This window comes from Bombina bombina, chromosome 4 (genome assembly GCF_027579735.1).
Source record: "Bombina bombina isolate aBomBom1 chromosome 4, aBomBom1.pri, whole genome shotgun sequence".
Classification (NCBI taxonomy): Eukaryota; Metazoa; Chordata; class Amphibia; order Anura; family Bombinatoridae; genus Bombina; species Bombina bombina.
In genome coordinates this window covers 379,936,744-379,957,717 of record NC_069502.1, presented here as the reverse complement: position 1 = coordinate 379,957,717, position 20,974 = coordinate 379,936,744, and the positions used below count along the sequence as shown (strand labels likewise).

The window sequence follows — 20,974 nt, the reverse complement described above, 5'->3', positions numbered from 1 at the left end:
ATGTGCACCATAAGCTTAAATAATTTAAGCCTTGTGGTAGTTCTGTTACTGAAGGAGTAGAGAAGGGATTGTCTTAACCCAGGGAAAAAAGGACTATAGAGAGAAAGATGAAATATTAGGAGGAACAAATAGATAACATTGAACGCAAGTAGTAGGAGCTTTCAGTTAGATGCTAGAATTAATTGGATGTCAGTAAAGGGATAGGAAAGTCAGAATTAAACTTGCATGATTCAGATAGAGCATGTAATTTTAAGACACTTTTAAATTCACTTCTATTTTCAAATGTGCTTTGTTCACTTGGTATCCCTTGTTGAAAAAGAATATGCACATAGCCTGCTTTAGTGGGAGCTAGCTGTTGATTGAGGTCTGCACACATTTGTCTCTTGTGATTGGCTAACTAGATATGTTCAGCTAGCTGCTAGTAGTGCAATGAAGTTCTTTCAGCAACGCATAACAAGAGAATGAATCACATTTGATAATAGAAGTTAATTGGAAAGTTGTTTGAAATTGTATGCTCTATCCAAATCATGAAATACAATTTTGGAGTTTCCTGTCCCTTTAAGGGATTTAACAGGGCATTAAAAAAATAGTTGTAATTATATTTTTCTCAGGTTTGGAAATACGCTAACACACTAGGTGAGATTATAAATGTTTGAAATGCATTATCACCTTGCTTGCTGAATTTTATTTTTAATAGCCAAATCCAATCCCATAAATTGCCTTATTTGGAGTAGCCTATCTAGACTTGTTACTAGAATAAATAAGGTTAGCCTCCATCATTATGTTAAAAAGCTCTCCATTGTTTTTATCTTACCATCTATGCAGAAAACAATTAAGGACAGATATGAAGCATAAAACTCTTTCATTTTGAGAGTTAAATGACAAGAACTTGGGTAAAAATAAATAATAAAAGTATATTGCAATTTTTTTTTACATTACATAATTAAACATCCTGGGTTTATTGTGAGTGTTTGCTTGCGTCGAAAGTAGCCCGCGTATTACAAGTTTAAAGTAAACATGGTCACTTGAGTACAATTGAATTTAACATGCACCAGGATAGTGCAACCTCAGAGCTATGCTTAACTGTTACGCTCAAATAAAAGGTGTCACAAAACCAAGCAAAAATGCATTTAAAAGTAAAGCTATAGTAATAATAACACCATCTAATAAAAATTATTAAAAAAACATATTGCATAAAAAAAGTTAAAAGGGCTCAAAATTATGAGGTCTCTGGTGTTAAAAAAGAAGCACTGCAAAGGGTTTTAACATAGAGATACATATGTGTGTAACTATATAATATATATATATATATATATATATATATATATATATATATATATATATATATATATATATATAAAACACCCCACACCCCCTCACTTTAAAGGGACACTGAACCCAAATATTTCCTTTCATGATTCAGATAGAGCATGACATTTTAAGCAACTTTCTAATTTACTCCTATTATCAAATTTTCTTCGTTCTCTTGCTATCTTTATTTTAAAAGCAGGAATGTAAATCTTAGCAGCCAGCCTATTTTAGGTTCAGAACCATGGATAGCGCTTGCTTATTGGTGTCTGACATTTAGCCACCAATAAGCAAGTGTAACCCAGGTTCTCAACCAAAAATGGGCAGGCTCCTTTGCATCACATTCCTGCATTTTAAATAAAGATAGCAAGAGAACGAAGACAAATTGATATTAGCAGTAAATTAGAAAGTTGCTTAAAATAGCATGCTCTATCTGAATCATGAAATAAAAAATTTGGGTTTAGTGTCCCTTTAAGCCCATAAAACTGTTTCATGCAGTAATTTGTTTTAAAAATTAAAGATACTGATATTTTTATTTTTAACAAGGATATGCACACTTAATATTGGGGGCAATTAAAGGACCTTTTAAAAATGAACCAGAGTTCAGACCTCTGGTTAATTTTTTGAGCGCTAATTGCTACCACGAGCTTGCGGAAGCAATAAACAGCCACTTATAATGACTGGTTATTTATTGTTCGCCCTTAAACGTCCGAATTTCCACCCTTACAAGTGCACAATAAATTAACACTCCACTTAATCTAGCACTAAATGCAATTAAAAAGCTGTGCAATTTTATAACATTTTAATGATTATATTAGCTATGCATACGTTGTATAGTTTAAAAGTATAGTTTTGGTACAATGATTAATGATTAATTAAACCAGGAAATAATTGTATTAAAACCAAAAGCACTCAAAAATAGTAATTGGAAGAGCTAATATATGCCATTTTGAATAAGGCCTAAATTAGTTTTTAAAAGATCAAGGCAGGTAAAACAGAAAAGTGCAGAAATCATAAAAAACAGATGCTTTAGATGAGTTTTCTGATTGGAATACTGCTATCAGGGTCTCTCAACCGTTAAAAGGACATACAATTGCATGCTCTATATGAAATATAAAAGTTGGTAAAAAAAAAATCAATTTACTTTTATGATCAAATTTCCTTTGTTTTCTTGGTATCCTTCCTTTGTTTAAAATCATACCTAGGTGCTCTCAGGGAGAGCCCTGAACTAGCAGGTGCTGATGATTGGTGACTACACAGACAGATGCCTCTTGTCATTCACTCAAGAGATGTCTTCAGCTATCTCATAGTATTGCATTGCTTCACTGGAACTGACTTTAATATACTTTTATAATTTTCTTTTTGCATGGTATGTTCCTTAAAAAAATCACGTAAAGACATTCAAACTATGTTAAAATGGGTTTCTGTATGGACTGAATAAGAAAAGTAAAGCACTTTTAAATGCTCTTCTAATAGATTTGGTATAGATTACCATTTTTGAGTTGCAAGTAAATAGTAATATTAAAGTGAAGGTCAATTTTCATGTGCCCGTTTTAAAAAAAAAAAAAAAAAAATATTAAAAACAAGGGCACTTTAATTCATGAAAATTGACATTTCAGTCGTTTTTTTAATATATACTTACCTTTCCTTCTTGAAGCCGCTCCAGTGCTTCACCATCCCGCAGCAAGCCTCTTCATACGTCAGCAATGACAATTCCCGCATCCTCCAATCACGGCCCCCCCCCGGGTAATCATTGCCTGAGGCAACGCCGTGATTGGAGGAAGCTGGTTTTGCCATTGCTGGGTAAGTAGATCAGGAAGAAGCAGGTGGGGCATCGTTTCAGAACGGCGATCCAGCGTTTCAGAAGAACAAGGTAAGTATTTTTAAAATACGGTGCTATGTCAATTTTCATGAATGAAAGTGCACCTGTTTTTAATAGTTTTTTTTAAAACCCGGCACTTTCATATGAAAATTGACCTTTACTTTAAGGGTAGAGATATATAAATGATAGTCATCAGCATAGAGGTGATAGTGAAATACAAACAAGCTATGAGTTTCCACAAGAATCCTTATACAAGAAAACAGAGAGTTGCCCTTGCATTGACCCAACCGTAAACATACAAAAACATCATTAGAGAGACAGAGGTAAGAAAAAGAAGAGAAACAAAAAGTTATTTTAGAGAGATAAGAAGAGATCAAAGCCAGTTCCTTATTTCAGATGCCAATCATGTAGAACATTTGAAAATAAAGAGTATTAACAGAAAGGTTTAGTTGTATGGGTATTGATTAATAGCCTTTTTCATTTGCTGTGTGAAGGTCATTAGTTACTTTTGTTTGGCCTTCCATGTTTTAAGGAAGGGAGTCAAGAAGATAATTATAGTTAAACAATGTAGGAGGTGTTTGAATACAAATCATTCAAGATGTTTAGAGGTAAATAGCAGATGCGGAACAATATTATTAATATATATTTTTAGCCATAAAATGGACATTAAATCCCAAATTGCACACATTAAGAAAGAACTACATCTGTATTAAACAAACAAACAAAAAAAAGATATATGATGTTTAATGTTTAGATTTTTTGCTGAAAATTATAGTTTTTCATTTTCCCCCAGATGGTCTGGAGTGCATAATGCAGACTTAACAATGCTGCATTTCCTTACCCAGCTATATGCTACACAATTAATGCTTAGGATACTCCACAAGCTTATTTTTTATTGTCCCCCAACAAAAGAGACAATAAAAACATACTAATGAGGCTTTTAAAGTGGTGTAGCCCTTAACTGCTTTGAAATAATAAACCTTTATAAAGTATGCAAAACAACATTTAATCAATGTATTTTTCATGCAAATCTTTTGCAACACAATTCTTACTTGCTGATATAGAGCTCCATTTAAAGGTTGAGTCTGCTTACTGCAAGTTAAGTAGAGGTGGAACTTGTTTATGGGGGTTACAAGTTGTGCAAGAGCAGGGGGTGCACTGCAGAACAATATCTTCAAAAATAGCCAGACAGATTTCATAGCTGGGAACCTTATCCACCTGTCAATTGCAAAATGAGGCCAATAATATGTATATATAGAAATTACAATTTAACAAGAGAGAGTGGTGGTTGCTGATTATAGTGCTAAACTCTAGTAACATGCTCAAATAGATAAATAACTAAAATATACTTGGTTTATTAGACCTAGGTACAGTAGGAGCCTTGTGGCGGAGTCCAGGGTCTAGTGCTGTTAGGGCTATTATCACAGCCAGAGTTTAGGGACATGTTAAGGAAAGGAGACTTAGCTCTGAGGTTAGTGCTGGGTGAGCTATGGGCATCTCAGTGCATGAAGAGTTTATTGATATGAATGCTAAGTTTAACAAACAGGAGCTGCAGGCATCCTCCATTTACTTGTCTGATTGTGATACCTGCAGTAATGGAAGTGCTATTTGTGACTTGGATGTCAGAAGTGACCATGCAGTAGTTTTTGGTGCCAACACAAAGTAGGGAGGGGACAAAATGCCCCTGCTGATGCCAATCTGGTGCTTGTTAATCTCATGTAAATCCTGATGTTTTTGTTTCTGCATTGTTCTCCTGGTTTTGACCCTTGATTTACACCTCATTCCTCATCCCTGCCTGTCCCCAGATCTAATGAAGTTTTTATTGGCTACTGCTGCCCCTAAAACAGATCTTGTGACTATTCTTTTGCCTGCTCCATTTTGGTTTCTTATGGATACCCTGATATTAAACGTAAGCCTAGTTATCGACTAAACCTGTGTGCTGACATATGGTTCTTCCTATTTGGTGATGACCTCAGCCTGTTCCTGACACCTGCATATTTTGCATCTCCTTCAAGCTTTTTTGCATAGAGCAGAAAAGTTTAACCTCTTAGTGCCTTATACATAGTTTAACTGCTAGGTGTATAAAATAAAAACATAAGAATTTAGTAAACAGTTAACAGCTTAAGTTAGCCATGGTAGGTTAAATAAATACAGATATTGTATTTATTTTTTGTGCTGCCCTAGGCAGAGGGAAATCTGCAGACCCCTAAAATATAATAGTCCCATTAATAGAGACCACTAGATAACCGGGGTTTGTAATAACATTAATAAATTAATAATTTGGTGAATAAGAGTGAGTAGATTTAGCAATATAAGTATCCCTCAAAATATGTTGCCCCCTTAAATACATTTGCCTTATGTACAAGTCTAGTTCAAAACAAATCCCTTAGAACAACTTTTTGTATTCCTCAAAGTTAGTGTTTGTTTCTAAAAGGAAATATCCATCACCTTATATCTAATTTAAACTACTTCACTCTGATCCTTGTCTGCTCACACCATTATTTTGCTGATTTATCTATGCTCTTAAAATAAACCTTTTTTTTTCATCAAGACAATAAGTACCCTGAGGCTTAGACCTAGCCACATTACAGATGTTTTCTTAGTAGAAAGTCAAGATCAAATTAAACAGTACAAAAAGATAGATCTCTGTAGAGGAAAAAAATAATATGTATGCTGGAGGCATAAATAGGAAATAGCCTTTGGCTTTAATGATTCTAGGCAAAGCTAAAATAATTCAATCATAGTTTTGGTTGTCCGACAATGCTTTAATAAACTATATTCAGAACTACAGCATCCCAAAGGTGATTACAGCACATATAAAAAAATACAGACCTTGTCTAAAAATATAACACTGAATATGTGCTAACAGCCTTATTATAAATATCTGAATGTTGTGCTATATGCAATATTTTATTGTGTTTTACATTCTTTTAAAGGAACATAAAAGTGGTGAAAATACTTTTGTATATTATGACATTTCATTATTGCAGTACTGCTTGCATATAACTTTGGTGTTGATAACAATTTTTTAACTTTGTCTGATCTTGTCAGCAGGGTTTTAAGTGATCACAATACCAAATTGCCCTGCTATTAAAACCCCTCTGTTATTAAAGCCAAAGGAAAACATGGGGCCCGATCGGATAAAAATCGCCGACCGCAAAAGCTGGCGACGGCAATATTTGCGCTGGTTTGGTATCCTATATACTGCGTAACGTAGAAGTTACGCGCATAGATTTCTGTCGTCGCCCGTAGTTTTTTGGGCCATAGACTGACATACAAAACACGCGCAGTTTGGTATCCAATATACGGCGTAAGTACTTACGCGCGCAGATTTCAGAAAATCTACTCCAATCTCATCTCGCCACAAATTTCAGCCGCAGGAACCCTTGCACTGACTTAGAAACCAACGTAACTCTTGGAAGGCCTAACAAGTGCATGCTTAACAACATACATATCAGCAGCTTGATCACAATAGTTAACCTCTTAAAAGCATTTAATATTCCTGCCCCTGCAATTTTGTCAAACCAATCACAAAGGGGTGCATCATGGGGCCAAGGGAGACATCATGGGGCCAAGGGAGACATCATGGGGCCAAGGGAGACATCATGGGGCCCAGGGGGTGCTGGAAGCCCTACAATCCCCTGTTGTTCTGTCTACACATGCTGAATCTATAGTTGTTGCTGAGGTCCATGGTGATGGTGATGCCCCTGCTGCAGCTGGTCATCGAATTACATACTGCGGAGTTCCACTGCATGTAAGTGAAACTACTACATCCCACCCCCATTCCCTTAACCACCCTAATTACTGAAAATATATCATTAGTTCAATTCATGTTTTGGTCACTATGATTTATTGACTATCATTTTGAGGAATGAAAATGGATGTTTATACCTTATGTTCACACCTTCTGTAAAAACATTATTATTTAGATATATATACCCATGTGCAGGGATAGGCAAGGTGTCCTTCACTAAAACTCTTTACCTTAGAAAATGTCAGCAACAGCCTTGGCTTGTGCCTATCCCTGCACATGGGTCAATTTCTATTGGATGTGAGAAACCTTGATTTAGATCTTAAAAGTGAATATCACTATATGTACCCTTCATACACAACTATGTGATGTGGTTTAGAGAACATGAATATGTCATAAACATGATGATATTACCTTTTCTGGGCCATTTCCACACAGGCCTTATTATATTTTTCAAAGATATTAGTGTACTAAAACACCCCTCACATTGATGTGGATGACAATTATATGGTAAATAACAGAGGACAAGATTTAGGATTAAATATAACAAGATTTATTTTCTTTTCGGCTTCTTAGATGAGGGGGCTGAGGGGCCTGGAGTGGGTCTCCTGCCTCTCCTGGGTTGTGTTGATTCTGAGGATCCTGCAGGAGTACTGGCCACAGATGAGATGCTGGAGGCAATGTCCTGCTGGTGGGTGAAATGCTCCACCAACACACCCAACAGTTGGTTCTGTTCCCTCCATCTGTTGTCACTCTGGATTTGCATGTCAGAAATGACTCTCAGCATTTGAGATTGGTTTTGGACCATAGCAGTTAAAGATGCTGCCATGTCCCGTTGCAGCTCAATGGAACGCTGTTGTAATGTCTGTTGGCTCCTATAAAACCTGCGTTGGTCCCTCTGCATTCTCTCGCAGGTTGATGTGAGACTCTCGCAGGTCACTGTTTGCCTCCTCTGTAGGGCAATGTATTCATCGCCCATGGGGGAAGTCAGTGGATCCATGGGCTCTTCCCCAGCAGGGACTCTAGGCACCGGTTTCATTTCTATATCCTCAGCTGGTGATGCAGGCTGTGTAATCTCAGCTGGGGGTGCAGGCTGAGGAATCTCAGCTGGGGGTGCAGGCTGTGTAATCTCAGCTGGGGGTGCAGGCTGTGTAATCTCAGCTGGGGGTGCAGGCTGTGTAATCTCAGCTGGGGGTGCAGGCTGTTTAATCTCAGCTGGGGGTGCAGGCTGTGTAATATCAGCTAGTGGAGCTCTTCCAACTGCAGCCGATGGTGCAGATGTCCGGATGGACTGATAGTCCCATTGCCTGCTGGTGTGCACCCACTCAGCCTGCTGGTAGTATCCAGGAGTTGCATGATATTGTTGGGGGGGGTAAAGACATCTACCCTTCGGGGCTGGCTTGGCTCCCCCTCCAAGCCAAAGGAATAGTCCTCTGGCCAGGGCTCCTGCCAGGTATCCTCCTGTAATGCTGGTGGCATAACATTGGGATTATCAATTGAGGCAGTCCAACCCAGGTCATGCCTGGCATACTCCTGCTGGACTCTCTGGACCGGTGGTCGAGGTGGAGAAATACTTTGTTCCGGTGCTGGAGGGGGATGCATGGGCGTTGGCACCCTGGTGACTGGAGGTTCTGTGGAGGAGTCAAATGATGAGAGGGATTAGTACAGTCAGATATATATCCATGTGGGCATACAATGTACATGCTAGGGCCTATACACATTCTCATGTCAAACTCTATAACATGCATGTGCACATTGAGATTTGTGATATGAGGGTTTTTAATATGCAAAGTATACATGTATGTGCTTCATACAATAGTTCTGTGTACATGTCAGTGATGGAGAAAATGTGTTCTTTAAGTGACACTATGGTTGTGATGACTATAGTGTCCATTTACTGAAAACTCTACATGTGTCTTGTGGCCTGTGTTACTCTGAGATATGTTAGTATTTCACTATTCCACCTAATATCATGAATTTCAATGTGTTAAGTAGCATTAAATGGACATTAAACCCATTTTGATTCTTTCATGATTCAGCTAGAGCATGCAATTGTAAACATCTTTGTAATTTACTTCCATTACCTAATTTGCTTCATTCTCTTGATATTCTTAGCTGAAAAGCATATCTAGATAGGCTCAGAAGCTGCTGATTGGTGGCTGCACATCAATGCCTCGTGTGATTGCCTCACCCATGTGCATTGATATTTAATAAACAAAGATCAAGAAAATAATGAAGCAAAATAGATAATAGAAGTAAATTGGGATGTTGTTGAAAACTGTATTCTCTATCTGAATAATGAAATAAAAAGATTTTGTTTCATGTCCCTTTAATGTTAAATCTCATTGTAGATGTTTTTGTTAGTAGGCCAAATACCATGCTCCTCATTGTGTACATGAATGTGTGACAATATAGGATATTATAACTCAAATACATATAATACTGGTGTGTGGAATGTTACTCACCAGCATGCTGTGCTGATGTTGCAATCCCTGAGTCACGAGCCCCTGGAAGTCCACGGACTGCTGTGATGCTCAGGGACCTACGAATCAGCTCCTGCCACTCGTTGTATTCCGCCTCATAGTGAGGCCCACCTCCTGTTGCCCTCTGGGACATTGCTTCTTGGCCCATCTGCTCCTTAACTCTCCTCTTACAGTCATTCCACCTCTTCTTTAGGCCATCCACATTCCTCCTCTGCTGGGACACACCATTAACGGCCTCCACCAGCTTCTGCCAGGCATCTTTACGCCTACGGGCAACTTCTTTGCCCTTCTCTTGGCCAAAGAGGGCAGTATGGTTCTCCAGGACAGCCTGGACTAGAGCGAGGTTTTCTGCGAATGTGAAGTTAGGGCACCTCATACGCTCCTCGTCCTGGGCCGCCTGGCTCCCTCCGTGGGATGTCCCTGGTGTGGGTTCCTCCCTATCCTCTCCCTCCTCCCCCCTTCTATCCCCATGTGCACCCTCTATCCCTCTTCTGAGTGTGCCTGGCCTTGGGGCAACCCCACTCCCATCCTCCCTTCTGGCTCTCCCTCTCCCCACTCTGCTCACTCCCTGACGGGGACCCTGCTGCTCCTCCTGTCCATAATCCTCTCCCTGCAACTCCCCTTCCCTCCTCCCCCCAGCCCTAGCTCTCCCTGACATCCTCACACTACACACACTCACACTCACTCCCACTTCAATCACACACAATCACAACCAAACACTCAGCCTTTCACACTGTAAAAGATAAATAAAATGTGTAAGGTGTTATTAAAAAAAAAGTGTTGTGTATTTTGTATATGTGTGTATGCAAAATGTGTGCAATATGTAAAAAAGTGACAGTAATGTACAAGCTTAACAAATCCACCAAATCCGACATAACTAAATATTATGCAATGCGCCTCTCTCTCTACTCTAACGACTTTCTCCTACTCACTGTAGTGTGCTGTAGCTCCAAGAACCGACCAAACACACTAAAGAAAATGGCGGCTGCGCAGGGGTTTAAGTATGAATTTTGAATCTCGTCATTACGTGGCGCATCTCTTAGAACTGGCGTAATTTTTTACGAGTCGTAGGCTAATTTGCATAAAACTACACTTTATTGAGAGTTTACGTGAACAAAATACTGGCGCAAGTACTTGCAACGACTAAAATGTGTATTTGCGCACATTTTAGCTGCTCGCCGGTTTTTCCTACTTACGCCAGTTTAGCATCTGACGGCGCTGGATATTGGATAGCTCGAGTTGCGAGCTGAAACTGCGGGCGACGCGGGTTCTCTCGCTTGCGCCGCAAACTACGCCGTATATCAGATCGCGCCCATGGTCTTCAATTTTTTAATTTATGAAATTGTAATTTATTTATTTTTTATAGGAATAATGAAAAATACAATGGCTATTCTCCATGTAATCAATTACTTTACAGGTGCATTAAAGGTACAGACTAGTCAAAATTAAACTTTTATGATTCATATAGGGCATGCAAGTTTAAACAACTTTCCAATTGACTTGTATCATTATATTTGCTTTGTTCCCTTGGTGGTATTTTTGAAAAGCTAAACCTAGTTAGGCTCAAACTGATTTCTAAACCATTGAAAACCGCCTCTTAGCTCAGAGCATTTTGAAAGTTTTTAACAGTTGGGCAGTACTAGTTCATGTGTGTCATATGGATAACATTGTGCACACTCCCATGGAGTTATTTAGGAGTCTGCACTGTTTGTCTAAACTGCATGTCTGTCAAAAGCACTGAGATAAGGGGTCAGTCTTGCAGAGGCTTAGATACAATGTAATCACAAAGGTAAATCATATATTTATATAACTGTGTTGGTTATACAAAACAAAGGGATGGGTAATAAAGGGATTATCTATATTTTTAAACAATAAAAATTCTGGTGTAGACTGTCCCTTTTATTGATCCCTTTGTACAGTGAAATAAGCCAATGTTATGTACTGTGTGTAATGATGCTACTAATAAGTGACATATGTGAAATTAATCATTTGTGTTCCAAAACCATAGGAATATATATTTTGAAATGCTATTTTAGGCATTTGAACAGGAGCATTATGAGAATATTGGGCATATGTGGTTTAAGTGCTATCTCTGTTGATAATAGTGTAAAAGTTCTTATTATATATATGTGAATTGAGTGATATTGTGATGATGGCCTTAAATAAAATAAAAAAAACAATGTGGGAAATTAATGTCTCACAGAAGATTATGGCCACAACTTCTCTGCTCAACAATAGCAGGATTCATTAAGATCTCAGGCTGCCTCTTTTCGTAAAGCAAAGTTGCAAGAATTGCTCAACTGAAAATTGTTGCTACTTTCATTTAGTACCTGGGTTTACTGTGTCGGATGCCAGTACAACAAAAATAAACAAATAAAAAAAAAATTAACAAACAATAAGCGTAAAAAATACCACAACATCCTCTTGGAAGAAATCTAATACTTTAAATACCATGGGGCCGAATTATCAAGCTCAAAATGGAGCTTGATCCCCTTGTTTCCGCATGAGCCTTCAGGCTTGTCGGAAACAGCAGTTATGAAGCAGCGGGTCTAAAGACCGCTAATAAATAACTTGTCCGCCTGCTCTGAGGCCACGGACATCAATCCTATACGATCGGTCTGATTGACACCCCCTGCTAGCGGCAGGTCACAAGAACTGTTTGTGTAATGATAAATGTCGACAGCGTATGCTGTCAGCATTAATCAATGTGCGGCGGACATGATATGCTACATCGTATAATATCCGCTCACACATTAATAAATAGGCCCCCATTAATGTGACAAAATTGAAAGGACAGCATAGTAATAGTGTCATAAGAAATTTCAGAGAGAAGATCATTTCTTTTAAAATCCCTCATACAGGAACCTGTTTTTTTTTTTTTTGTTGTAAATACTACATCTCTAGGACAACAGCAGCTAGCAAATATAAGAGAGGTGTCTCATGTGTGTATCAGTCACCCAATAGACAAATCAGATAGAAAATGTCAAACACAGGGTACTCACATTTCCATAGAGTACTCTTAAGTGCTAGTAGACGCAGGCTGGCAGTATACAGGTGTGTCAGATCACCACCTCCTGACAGCTGCACGTAGTCCAGGGACAGCTCAAACACACTCACAGTGATGAACCAAATAGTAGGCCCAACACATATGTGCGCCTGGCAATTAGGGCTTTTAAACACTACTTGTAGTTTAAAAACTGATTTATTAAACCATATAAAATTCAAACAATACAGTGTTAAAAACTGTGGGTATACACAATCTGTACCCCCAGATATGCAACGCGTTTCTCAGCAGTTACGTTGTTTCCTCATGCATAACAAACCCTATACTGATGCACTTATTTAAATGATATCCTATCCAATCAGATTCTGAGAGCACAGGTGCAATGAGCATGTCATCTAATCACCAACAGTTTTTTAGCTGTTGTGTCAAACAATGAGTTTCAAAACAGCGTTAGATCTAAAATATATCAACATTATATAATACAGTCAATCTATCCCCACTGATTACTCCTTGTATAGAAACCTATTTCACAGATAAAATCATATGTACATATATCCTATTGGAATAGCGATAAAAACCACGTATGATGAAACTGAATAAAATAAGATAAATAACTGACACATAACATATGATAGATCAAAAGTAGATGACACATTCATGCTGACATTAAAAAAGGTTATTTATACAGTGTATAGACAAAATAATACAATGTAACAGCTTTGTTGAATAATACAATGTAAACATTTTGTGGAAGCTGTCAGAAGCTGCCAGAAATAACCGACAACCTAAAAAATTATAAATAATAAAAAAAATGAAGAATGTGTGGACTTCAAATAAATGATTTATGAAAATACCTATAAATGTGTGCACAAACTGCAATATGTGTGTGCACAAACTGCTATTCACAATTCTAGGGGGCCGATTTATGAAAGTGCAAGCGGACACGATACAATGTAGCGTATCATGTCCGCCACACATCAATAAATGCCAACAGCATACGCTGTCTGCATTTATCATTGCACAAGCAGTTCTTGTGAACTGCTTGTGCAATGCCACCCCTGCAGATTCACAGCCAATTGGCCGCTAGCAGTGTGTGTCAATCAACCCGATCATATAGGATCCGGTGGATTGATGTCCGCAGTCTCAGAGCAGGTGGACAAGTTATGTAGCAGCAGTCTTTAGATTGCTGCTTCATAACTGCTGTTTCCGGTGAGCCTGAAGACTCGCACAGAAACAGGGACATCAAGCTCCATTCAGAGCTTGATAATTCGGCCCCTAATTCTAGTATCATATGTGTCTTACCTAAATTATCTATTGCTAGAATTTGGGGCCGAATTATCAAGCTCTGAATGGTTATGAAGACCTCTGCTCCATAACTTAAAAGATTCACTGCCTGAGGAAAGAGTGCCATAAGCACTTTGAAACGTGTTGCAGATTATATTTAAGTTTTAAATATATATTTTTTTAAATAAATAGTCCTCTATGCATAGAGGTTATTTTGTTTTTTTATCTAAAACTGTGAGTGTTTTTTCACTTTTATTTTAACTGTGGATCTGGCACCTGTTTGCCTGAGTGAGCTAGCTGGTGAGCTCATATTAACCCAGCTTGTTTGACTTGCACTGCAATATAGTGCACTACTTTTGTGAGTATCATTCTGTAGAGTGATGTATTGATACAATTTCCAACAATTGTTGTGATCTTCTGCACCATTGGAGCATTGGAGTGCCTTTTTCTGTTTTTTCATATTTGCAGTTTCTCCACTTTGTTCCAAGAAGAGCTGATCTTGGTGGATCTCTCCTTAACCATTGACAAAAGCCTCTAGAGGGCCCCTTTGTCCTGAGGGACCATCTTTGATGGACTTTATTTGGTGCTCCATAACTTGTCTGTCTGCTCTGAGGCTGCGGACATCAATCCGCCCAATCCTATATATATATATATAGGGCTGATTGACAAGAACTGCTTGTGCAATGCTAAATGCCGACAGCATATGTCGATGTACGGTGGACATGATACGCTACATTGTATCATGTCAGCTCGCACTTTCATAAATTGCCCCCCCTAGAATTGTGAATAGCAGTTTGTGCACACACATATACAGGGAGTGCAGAATTATTAGGCAAATGAGTATTTTGACCACATCATCCTCTTTATGCATGTTGTCTTACTCCAAGCTGTATAGGCTTGAAAGCCTACTACAAATTAAGCATATTAGGTGATGTGCATCTCTGTAATGAGAAGGGGTGTGGTCTAATGACATCAACACCCTATATCAGGTGTGCATAATTATTAGGCAACTTCCTTTCCTTTGGCAAAATGGGTCAAAAGAAGGACTTGACAGGCTCAGAAAAGTCAAAAATAGTGAGATATCTTGCAGAGGGATGCAGCACTCTTAAAATTGCAAAGCTTCTAAAGCATGATCATCGAACAATCAAGCGCTTCATTCAAAATAGTCAACAGGGTCGCAAGAAGCGTGTGGAAAAACCAAGGCGCAAAATAACTGCCCATGAACTGAGAAAAGTCAAGCGTGCAGCTGCCAAGATGCCACTTGCCACCAGTTTGGCCATATTTCAGAGCTGCAACATCACTGGAGTGCCCAAAAGCACAAGGTGTGCAATACTCAGAGACATGGCCAAGGTAAGAAAGGCTGAAAGACGACCACCACTGAACAAGACACACTAGCTGAAACGTCAAGACTGGGCCAAGAAATATCTCAAGACTGATTTTTCTAAGGTTTTATGGACTGATGAAATGAGAGTGAGTCTTGATGGGCCAGATGGATAGGCCCGTGGCTGGATTGGTAAAGGGTAGAGAGCTCCAGTCCGACTCAGACGCCAGCAAGGTGGAGGTGGAGTACTGGTTTGGGCTGGTATCATCAAAGATGAGCTTGTGGGGCCTTTCGGGTTGAGGATGGAGTCAAGCTCAACTCCCAGTCCTACTGCCAGTTTCTGGAAGACACCTTCTTCAAGCAGTGGTACAGGAAGAAGTCTGCATCCTTCAAGAAAAACATGATTTTCATGCAGGACAATGCTCCATCACACGCGTCCAAGTACTCCACAGCGTGGCTGGCAAGAAAGGGTATAAAAGAAGAAAATCTAATGACATGGCCTCCTTGTTCACCTGATCTGAACCCCATTGAGAACCTGTGGTCCATCATCAAATGTGAGATTTACAAGGAGGGAAAACAGTACACCTCTCTGAACAGTGTCTGGGAGGCTGTGGTTGCTGCTGCACGCAATGTTGATGGTGAACAGATCAAAACACTGACAGAATCCATGGATAGCAGGCTTTTGAGTGTCCTTGCAAAGAAAGGTGGCTATATTGGTCACTGATTTGTTTTTGTTTTGTTTTTGAATGTCAGAAATGTATATTTGTGAATGTTGAGATGTTATATTGGTTTCACTGGTAAAAATAAATAATTGAAATGGGTATATATTTGTTTTATGTTAAGTTGCCTAATAATTATGCACAGTAATAGTCACCTGCACACACAGATATCCCCCTAAAATAGCTATAACTAAAAACAAACTAAAAACTACTTCCAAAACTATTCAGCTTTGATATTAATGAGTTTTTTGGGTTCATTGAGAACATGGTTGTTGTTCAATAATAAAATTAATCCTCAAAAATACAACTTGCCTAATAATTCTGCACTCCCTGTAGTAGTGTGTGCACACATTTATAGGCATTTTCATACATCAGTCATTTAAAGTTCACACATTATTCATTTTTATTATTTTTTTATAATTGTTTATGTTGTGGGTTATTTCTGGCAGCTTCTGATAACTTCAATGGAATTTTTACATTGTTTTATTCAACAAAGCTGTTACATTGTATTATTTTGTCTATACACTGTATAAATTAACTTTTTTAATGTCAGCATGAATGTGTCATCTACTTTTGATCTATCGTATGTTATGTGTCAGTTATTTATCTAATTTTATTCAGTTTCATCATACGTGGTTTTCAGCGCTATTCCAATAGGATATATGTACATATGATTTTATCTGGGAAATAGGTTTCTATACAATGATTAATCAGTTGGGATTGATTGATTGTATTATATAATGTAGACATATTTTACATCTAACACTGTTTTGAAACTGACTGTTTGACACAACAGCTAAAGACTGTTGGTGATCAGATGATATGTTCATTGCACCTGTGCTCTCAGAATCTGATTGGATAGGATATCATTTAAATAATTGCATCAGTATAAGGTTTGTTATGCCTGAAGAAACAGTGTAACTGCTGAGAAACGCGTTGCATATCTGGGGGTACAGACTTTGTATACCCACCAGTTTTTAACACTGTATTTTTTTAACTTTATATGGTTTTAATAAATCAGTTTTTAAAGTACAAACAGTGTTTACATGCCCTAATTGCCAGGTGCACATATGTGTTGGGCCTACTGTTTGGTTCATCACTGTGAGTGTGTTTGAGCTGTCCCTGGACTACGTGCAGCTGTCAGGAGGAGGTGATCTGACAGACATTTATACTGCCAGCCTGTGTCTACCTGTACATAAGGGTGCTCTATGGAAATATGAGTACCCTGTGTTTGACATTTTCTATCTGATTTGTCTATTGGGTGACTGATACACACATGAGGCGCTTCTCTTATATTTGCTAGATGCTGTTATTCCACTACATTCGTGTGAAGAGGAGTGCAGCCACTGTGATCCTGAAATTGCTACAGGAAATGTAATCCCTGATGAACTGACAATATATGGGAGTCCAGGAACTTTAACCCCTAATGAACTGACAATATATGGGAGTTCAGTATATACTGTGACTAGGGTTATTGTTGTGTATCATTATCTGTATATACTTTGTTTTACCTTGTATGTTTTATGTATTCTATCGTTAAGCTTCCCCTATAGAGCCATTTTTATAGTTCTTGTTGAATTTTACATCTCTAGGACACGTCAAAACACCAAATTTCCCATGAATAACATCTGGTTAGCATCTACATGACTGTCAAGACAAATGGAATGTTAAAATTGAGACAGCTGCAACTTAACAAAACAGCAATTTCAATATTTATTAAATACACACAATTAAAAAAAAAAAAAATATCTCAATATTGCAGATGTGATTTTTTTTGTCCTGTTTCTAGTGGTTCTTGTTTGTTGTGTGAAATATTCTGCTTTGAGACAATTAAATACATTATTTGCAGAAACATCCACTAGCTATACAAGATATATATGAAAAAGTGAAGCTAAATTAATCTTTTTTCTAACTTCATCCAAGTTGGCTTATTTCAGTTTGTTTTGCCCATGCACAAAACCAATTTTCAAAGTGAGTAAATGCTGCAAAAGTAATGTTGGATATGGCTCAATTGCTAAGCCAAAGGTGCAGTAGACCTCAACTCAGGTAGTGGAGTTGTTTACTTACTTTTATATTGGGGAGTTTTAATAAAAGTTTAAAACACTGCACATATACATACATATGTACTCATGTACACCTATTTACATTCCAATATATATGCACTATTTGGCCAAATGTGGACACCCTACTAATTATTGTGTTCAAGTGTTTAAGCCACACCCTTTGCTTATAGGTGTATAAAATCCAGCACATAGCTATGAAATCTCCATAGACAAACATTGGCAGTACAATGAGTGAAGGCTCAGTGACTTTGTGGTACTGTCATCAGTTTGTTACATTTATCCCTTACTAGATTTTCCTCAGTCATTTGTAAGTTCTAGTATTGTGAAGGGGAAGTGTCTAGGAGCCCCAGCCATTAAGTGGTAGACCACGCAAACAACTTCGCCATTAGTTAACCCATCCATTGTTTTAATAGTTAACCCATTTTTAAGATCTCCAATAAAGATTATGGGGTTAATCATACTCTATTGGTTGAGGCTTTTTCAGCTGTTTTTCTGGCTGAAAAGCACACTTTTTGATTGGATGTGATATCAATAGTTTGCTTTTCACATAACAGTAATCACATATTTTGACTAAGGGAAAAAAAGCCCTTTTTTTACTATAGGGCCAAAAAGTTCTCGGCAATCACAATCTATTTTCAAGAGACTTTTCAAAACCTTTTTGAGACCATTTTTCCCGTTTTAAAATTGAACACTTCAAAGCAATTGATAAAGCCCTGAAAAGGTCTGTTGGACATTTTTTTCAAGTATTCCAAGACTATTTGGAAACATTATATTATATCTATTAGATTGCATAAGTGCAAGACACTCTGAAATAGCCACTGGAGACATTTTAGAGGTTCATTAACAAACATAGTATTAATTCATTTAAACTAAAAATAAAGTTCCCTTCATTGCTATTGTATAGGCCGTATGCAGTGGCCAGGGCACACATTTACATATGTATAGATTTATTGATATCCTGTACAGGTGATCTGCAGGAAAAGTGAGATCAGGCCCCGACAGATACAAATTGTGTGAATCAATCTCTTTCTGGTTGCTTTTAAGTCACACTGTCATGATTGTAACTAGTAGCATTTCCATCTTCATAACCAGCCTTTAAAATGGGATTGCAAAACCCATGAGTTCAAAATACACCTATTGCAACCAATTCCATCCTCTCCATCACTAAACCATATGAATGCCATTTGGATGTAGAGATGATGAAGCCCACTGGGCATGATTGCTCTAATGCTATATTGTCACTTTACATCTTTTACAAGTATTGTTTTTATACCATATTTACATTTATTGATTGTAAAAGCATAATTTCAGTTTGGCATGATCTGAAAACAAGAAGATGACTATGAGTTTACATTACATGAACTTATGATATCTTCTTACACTAGATTTTAACAACACTGAAACTATAAAGCGGGAACCCACTCTATCTTAATTGAGATTGCACCTTAGTGACCAAGTTTTTATAGGGAACGTGTCATCATGTATGCCAAGTACAAACACATTAACACATTAGTGCTTGCAGCTACATTATTAGACTTTTAAATGTGATTGCGCCTTCATGAATATGAGTTCAATGATGTAGGTGCTGAACAATTATGGATGGCAAAAAAAAAGAAAAATTTGGAATCAAATTGTTGATGGATTGTGTTCAATCCCTCGGTTTCTAACTATACCCATGTTGGAAACAATATTATTTCTCTGGGAATATTGAGTGCTTGATCACAATCCTTTAGAATAACAAATCTACAAAAAATCCCCCAGACTTTAATGGTGTTTTTTCTGTTGAAAATTATTTGATATGTTTTTTGGTAAAGGATTGTGATTGACTCAGAGTTCTTAAAGGGGTATCCTGTTCAGCTCTTATACTGAAGTTGTTAATGATTTAAAAGTTTAATTATGATGTAACTTTTCAAAAAATTAACAATTCTTTATAATAAATTCTTTAGATGAAATGCACCTAAACTGAAACATTATTATTTATTGGGGTTTTTTTTTTTAAGGTTTTGAAGCAAAATTAAGATACCAATAACAAAAAAATGTTTTACATAAGAGTAACTTTATATGAAAAATACCTATTTCTGGTAGTTTCAGTCGAAGACATTTTTCTGTTCTTGTATTCTTCTCAGTTGGAGGAAAAAGTTTTAATAAAAGGTTTACAGCTACAGGTTGTACTAGTAAAGATGTGTGACTTGACCTTTCTTTCCACTGCTTCGCATCTAGAATAAAATAAAAAAAGAAATAGATTAGAAATACGAAGCGTTACCTAATTTAAGAAGGCAGAGTGCAAATAAGTATTTTACATTTATATTTTATTGTGTAGGACTAAAACACAATTCTTTGCAGTTCATAGTGTAAATTAAAAACATTTCACATATTGTACTTCTACTTAAATTTCTGTTCACCATTTTATTAAATTTATACATGAAAAAAAGATTACATTTTTTTATTGGTATTGTTATTTAGTATCTATACAATTTTCAGGGTAGTATAATTAACAAATTATAAAAGGTTAAAAAGACACTTTATTAACATATATGCAATACATTACATTTAAAATACACAGCTAGTGTCCCAGATGTTAGTGGGTAAATCACTTCCACTTTCAAAATGCTAATCTGGTGTCCGGCTGCTAATTAAAATAAGGCTGCGTGAGCTGTGAGGGACTCAGGAGAAGTAAGTGCCAGTATAGGGATACAAACAAGCATACAAATTCTATGCGCTCAAAGGCGACCTCCTTCCTGCGTACTGCTGTGATTGAACACAGTCAGCCGATTTCTATCTGTGGTCCCTAATACGTAAAGGCATACATTCAAAGGATTTCTAGAGCTAAAGTTAACGCTCCCTTATCATGGAGTGTATCAAGTAGCTAAACATAGCAGCATTACACAATCATTCACATTTGTTGCTTATTCAATCCCCAATCAACGGAGTAACGCTTAAAGGCTACACATTGCTACAAAATATATCAAATGTATTGAGTAAGCTCTAGTGTTCACATTCATGTCTTACAGCCCCACCCACCAACACGTTTCGTCACTTGTGCGTGACTTTGTGGATTCTTTCACCACCCTGTTATTTTCAGAATCCACCTGGATGCAGCCTAGTCAAACCCGAAGCCTTAAAAAAAAACAGACAACCGCCCGCACAAAATAACTAAAAAAACATGTAACTGCCCGCAATAAATAATAATAAATAAAAACACGTAACCGCCCGCATAAA

General features: G+C 37.5%; 1 protein-coding gene across 1 annotated transcript in view; it reads right to left on the bottom strand.

Moving 5' to 3' along the window:
* LOC128657477 (inactive N-acetylated-alpha-linked acidic dipeptidase-like protein 2) overlaps positions 1 to 20,974 on the bottom strand; it is a 1,132,059-nt gene that overhangs the window by 7,087 nt on the left and 1,103,998 nt on the right. Inside the window, exon 6 of the mRNA XM_053711832.1 lies at positions 19,828 to 19,971. Coding sequence (XP_053567807.1) covers positions 19,828 to 19,971 — 144 coding nt within the window. The remainder of the gene's footprint in view (positions 1 to 19,827; positions 19,972 to 20,974) is intronic.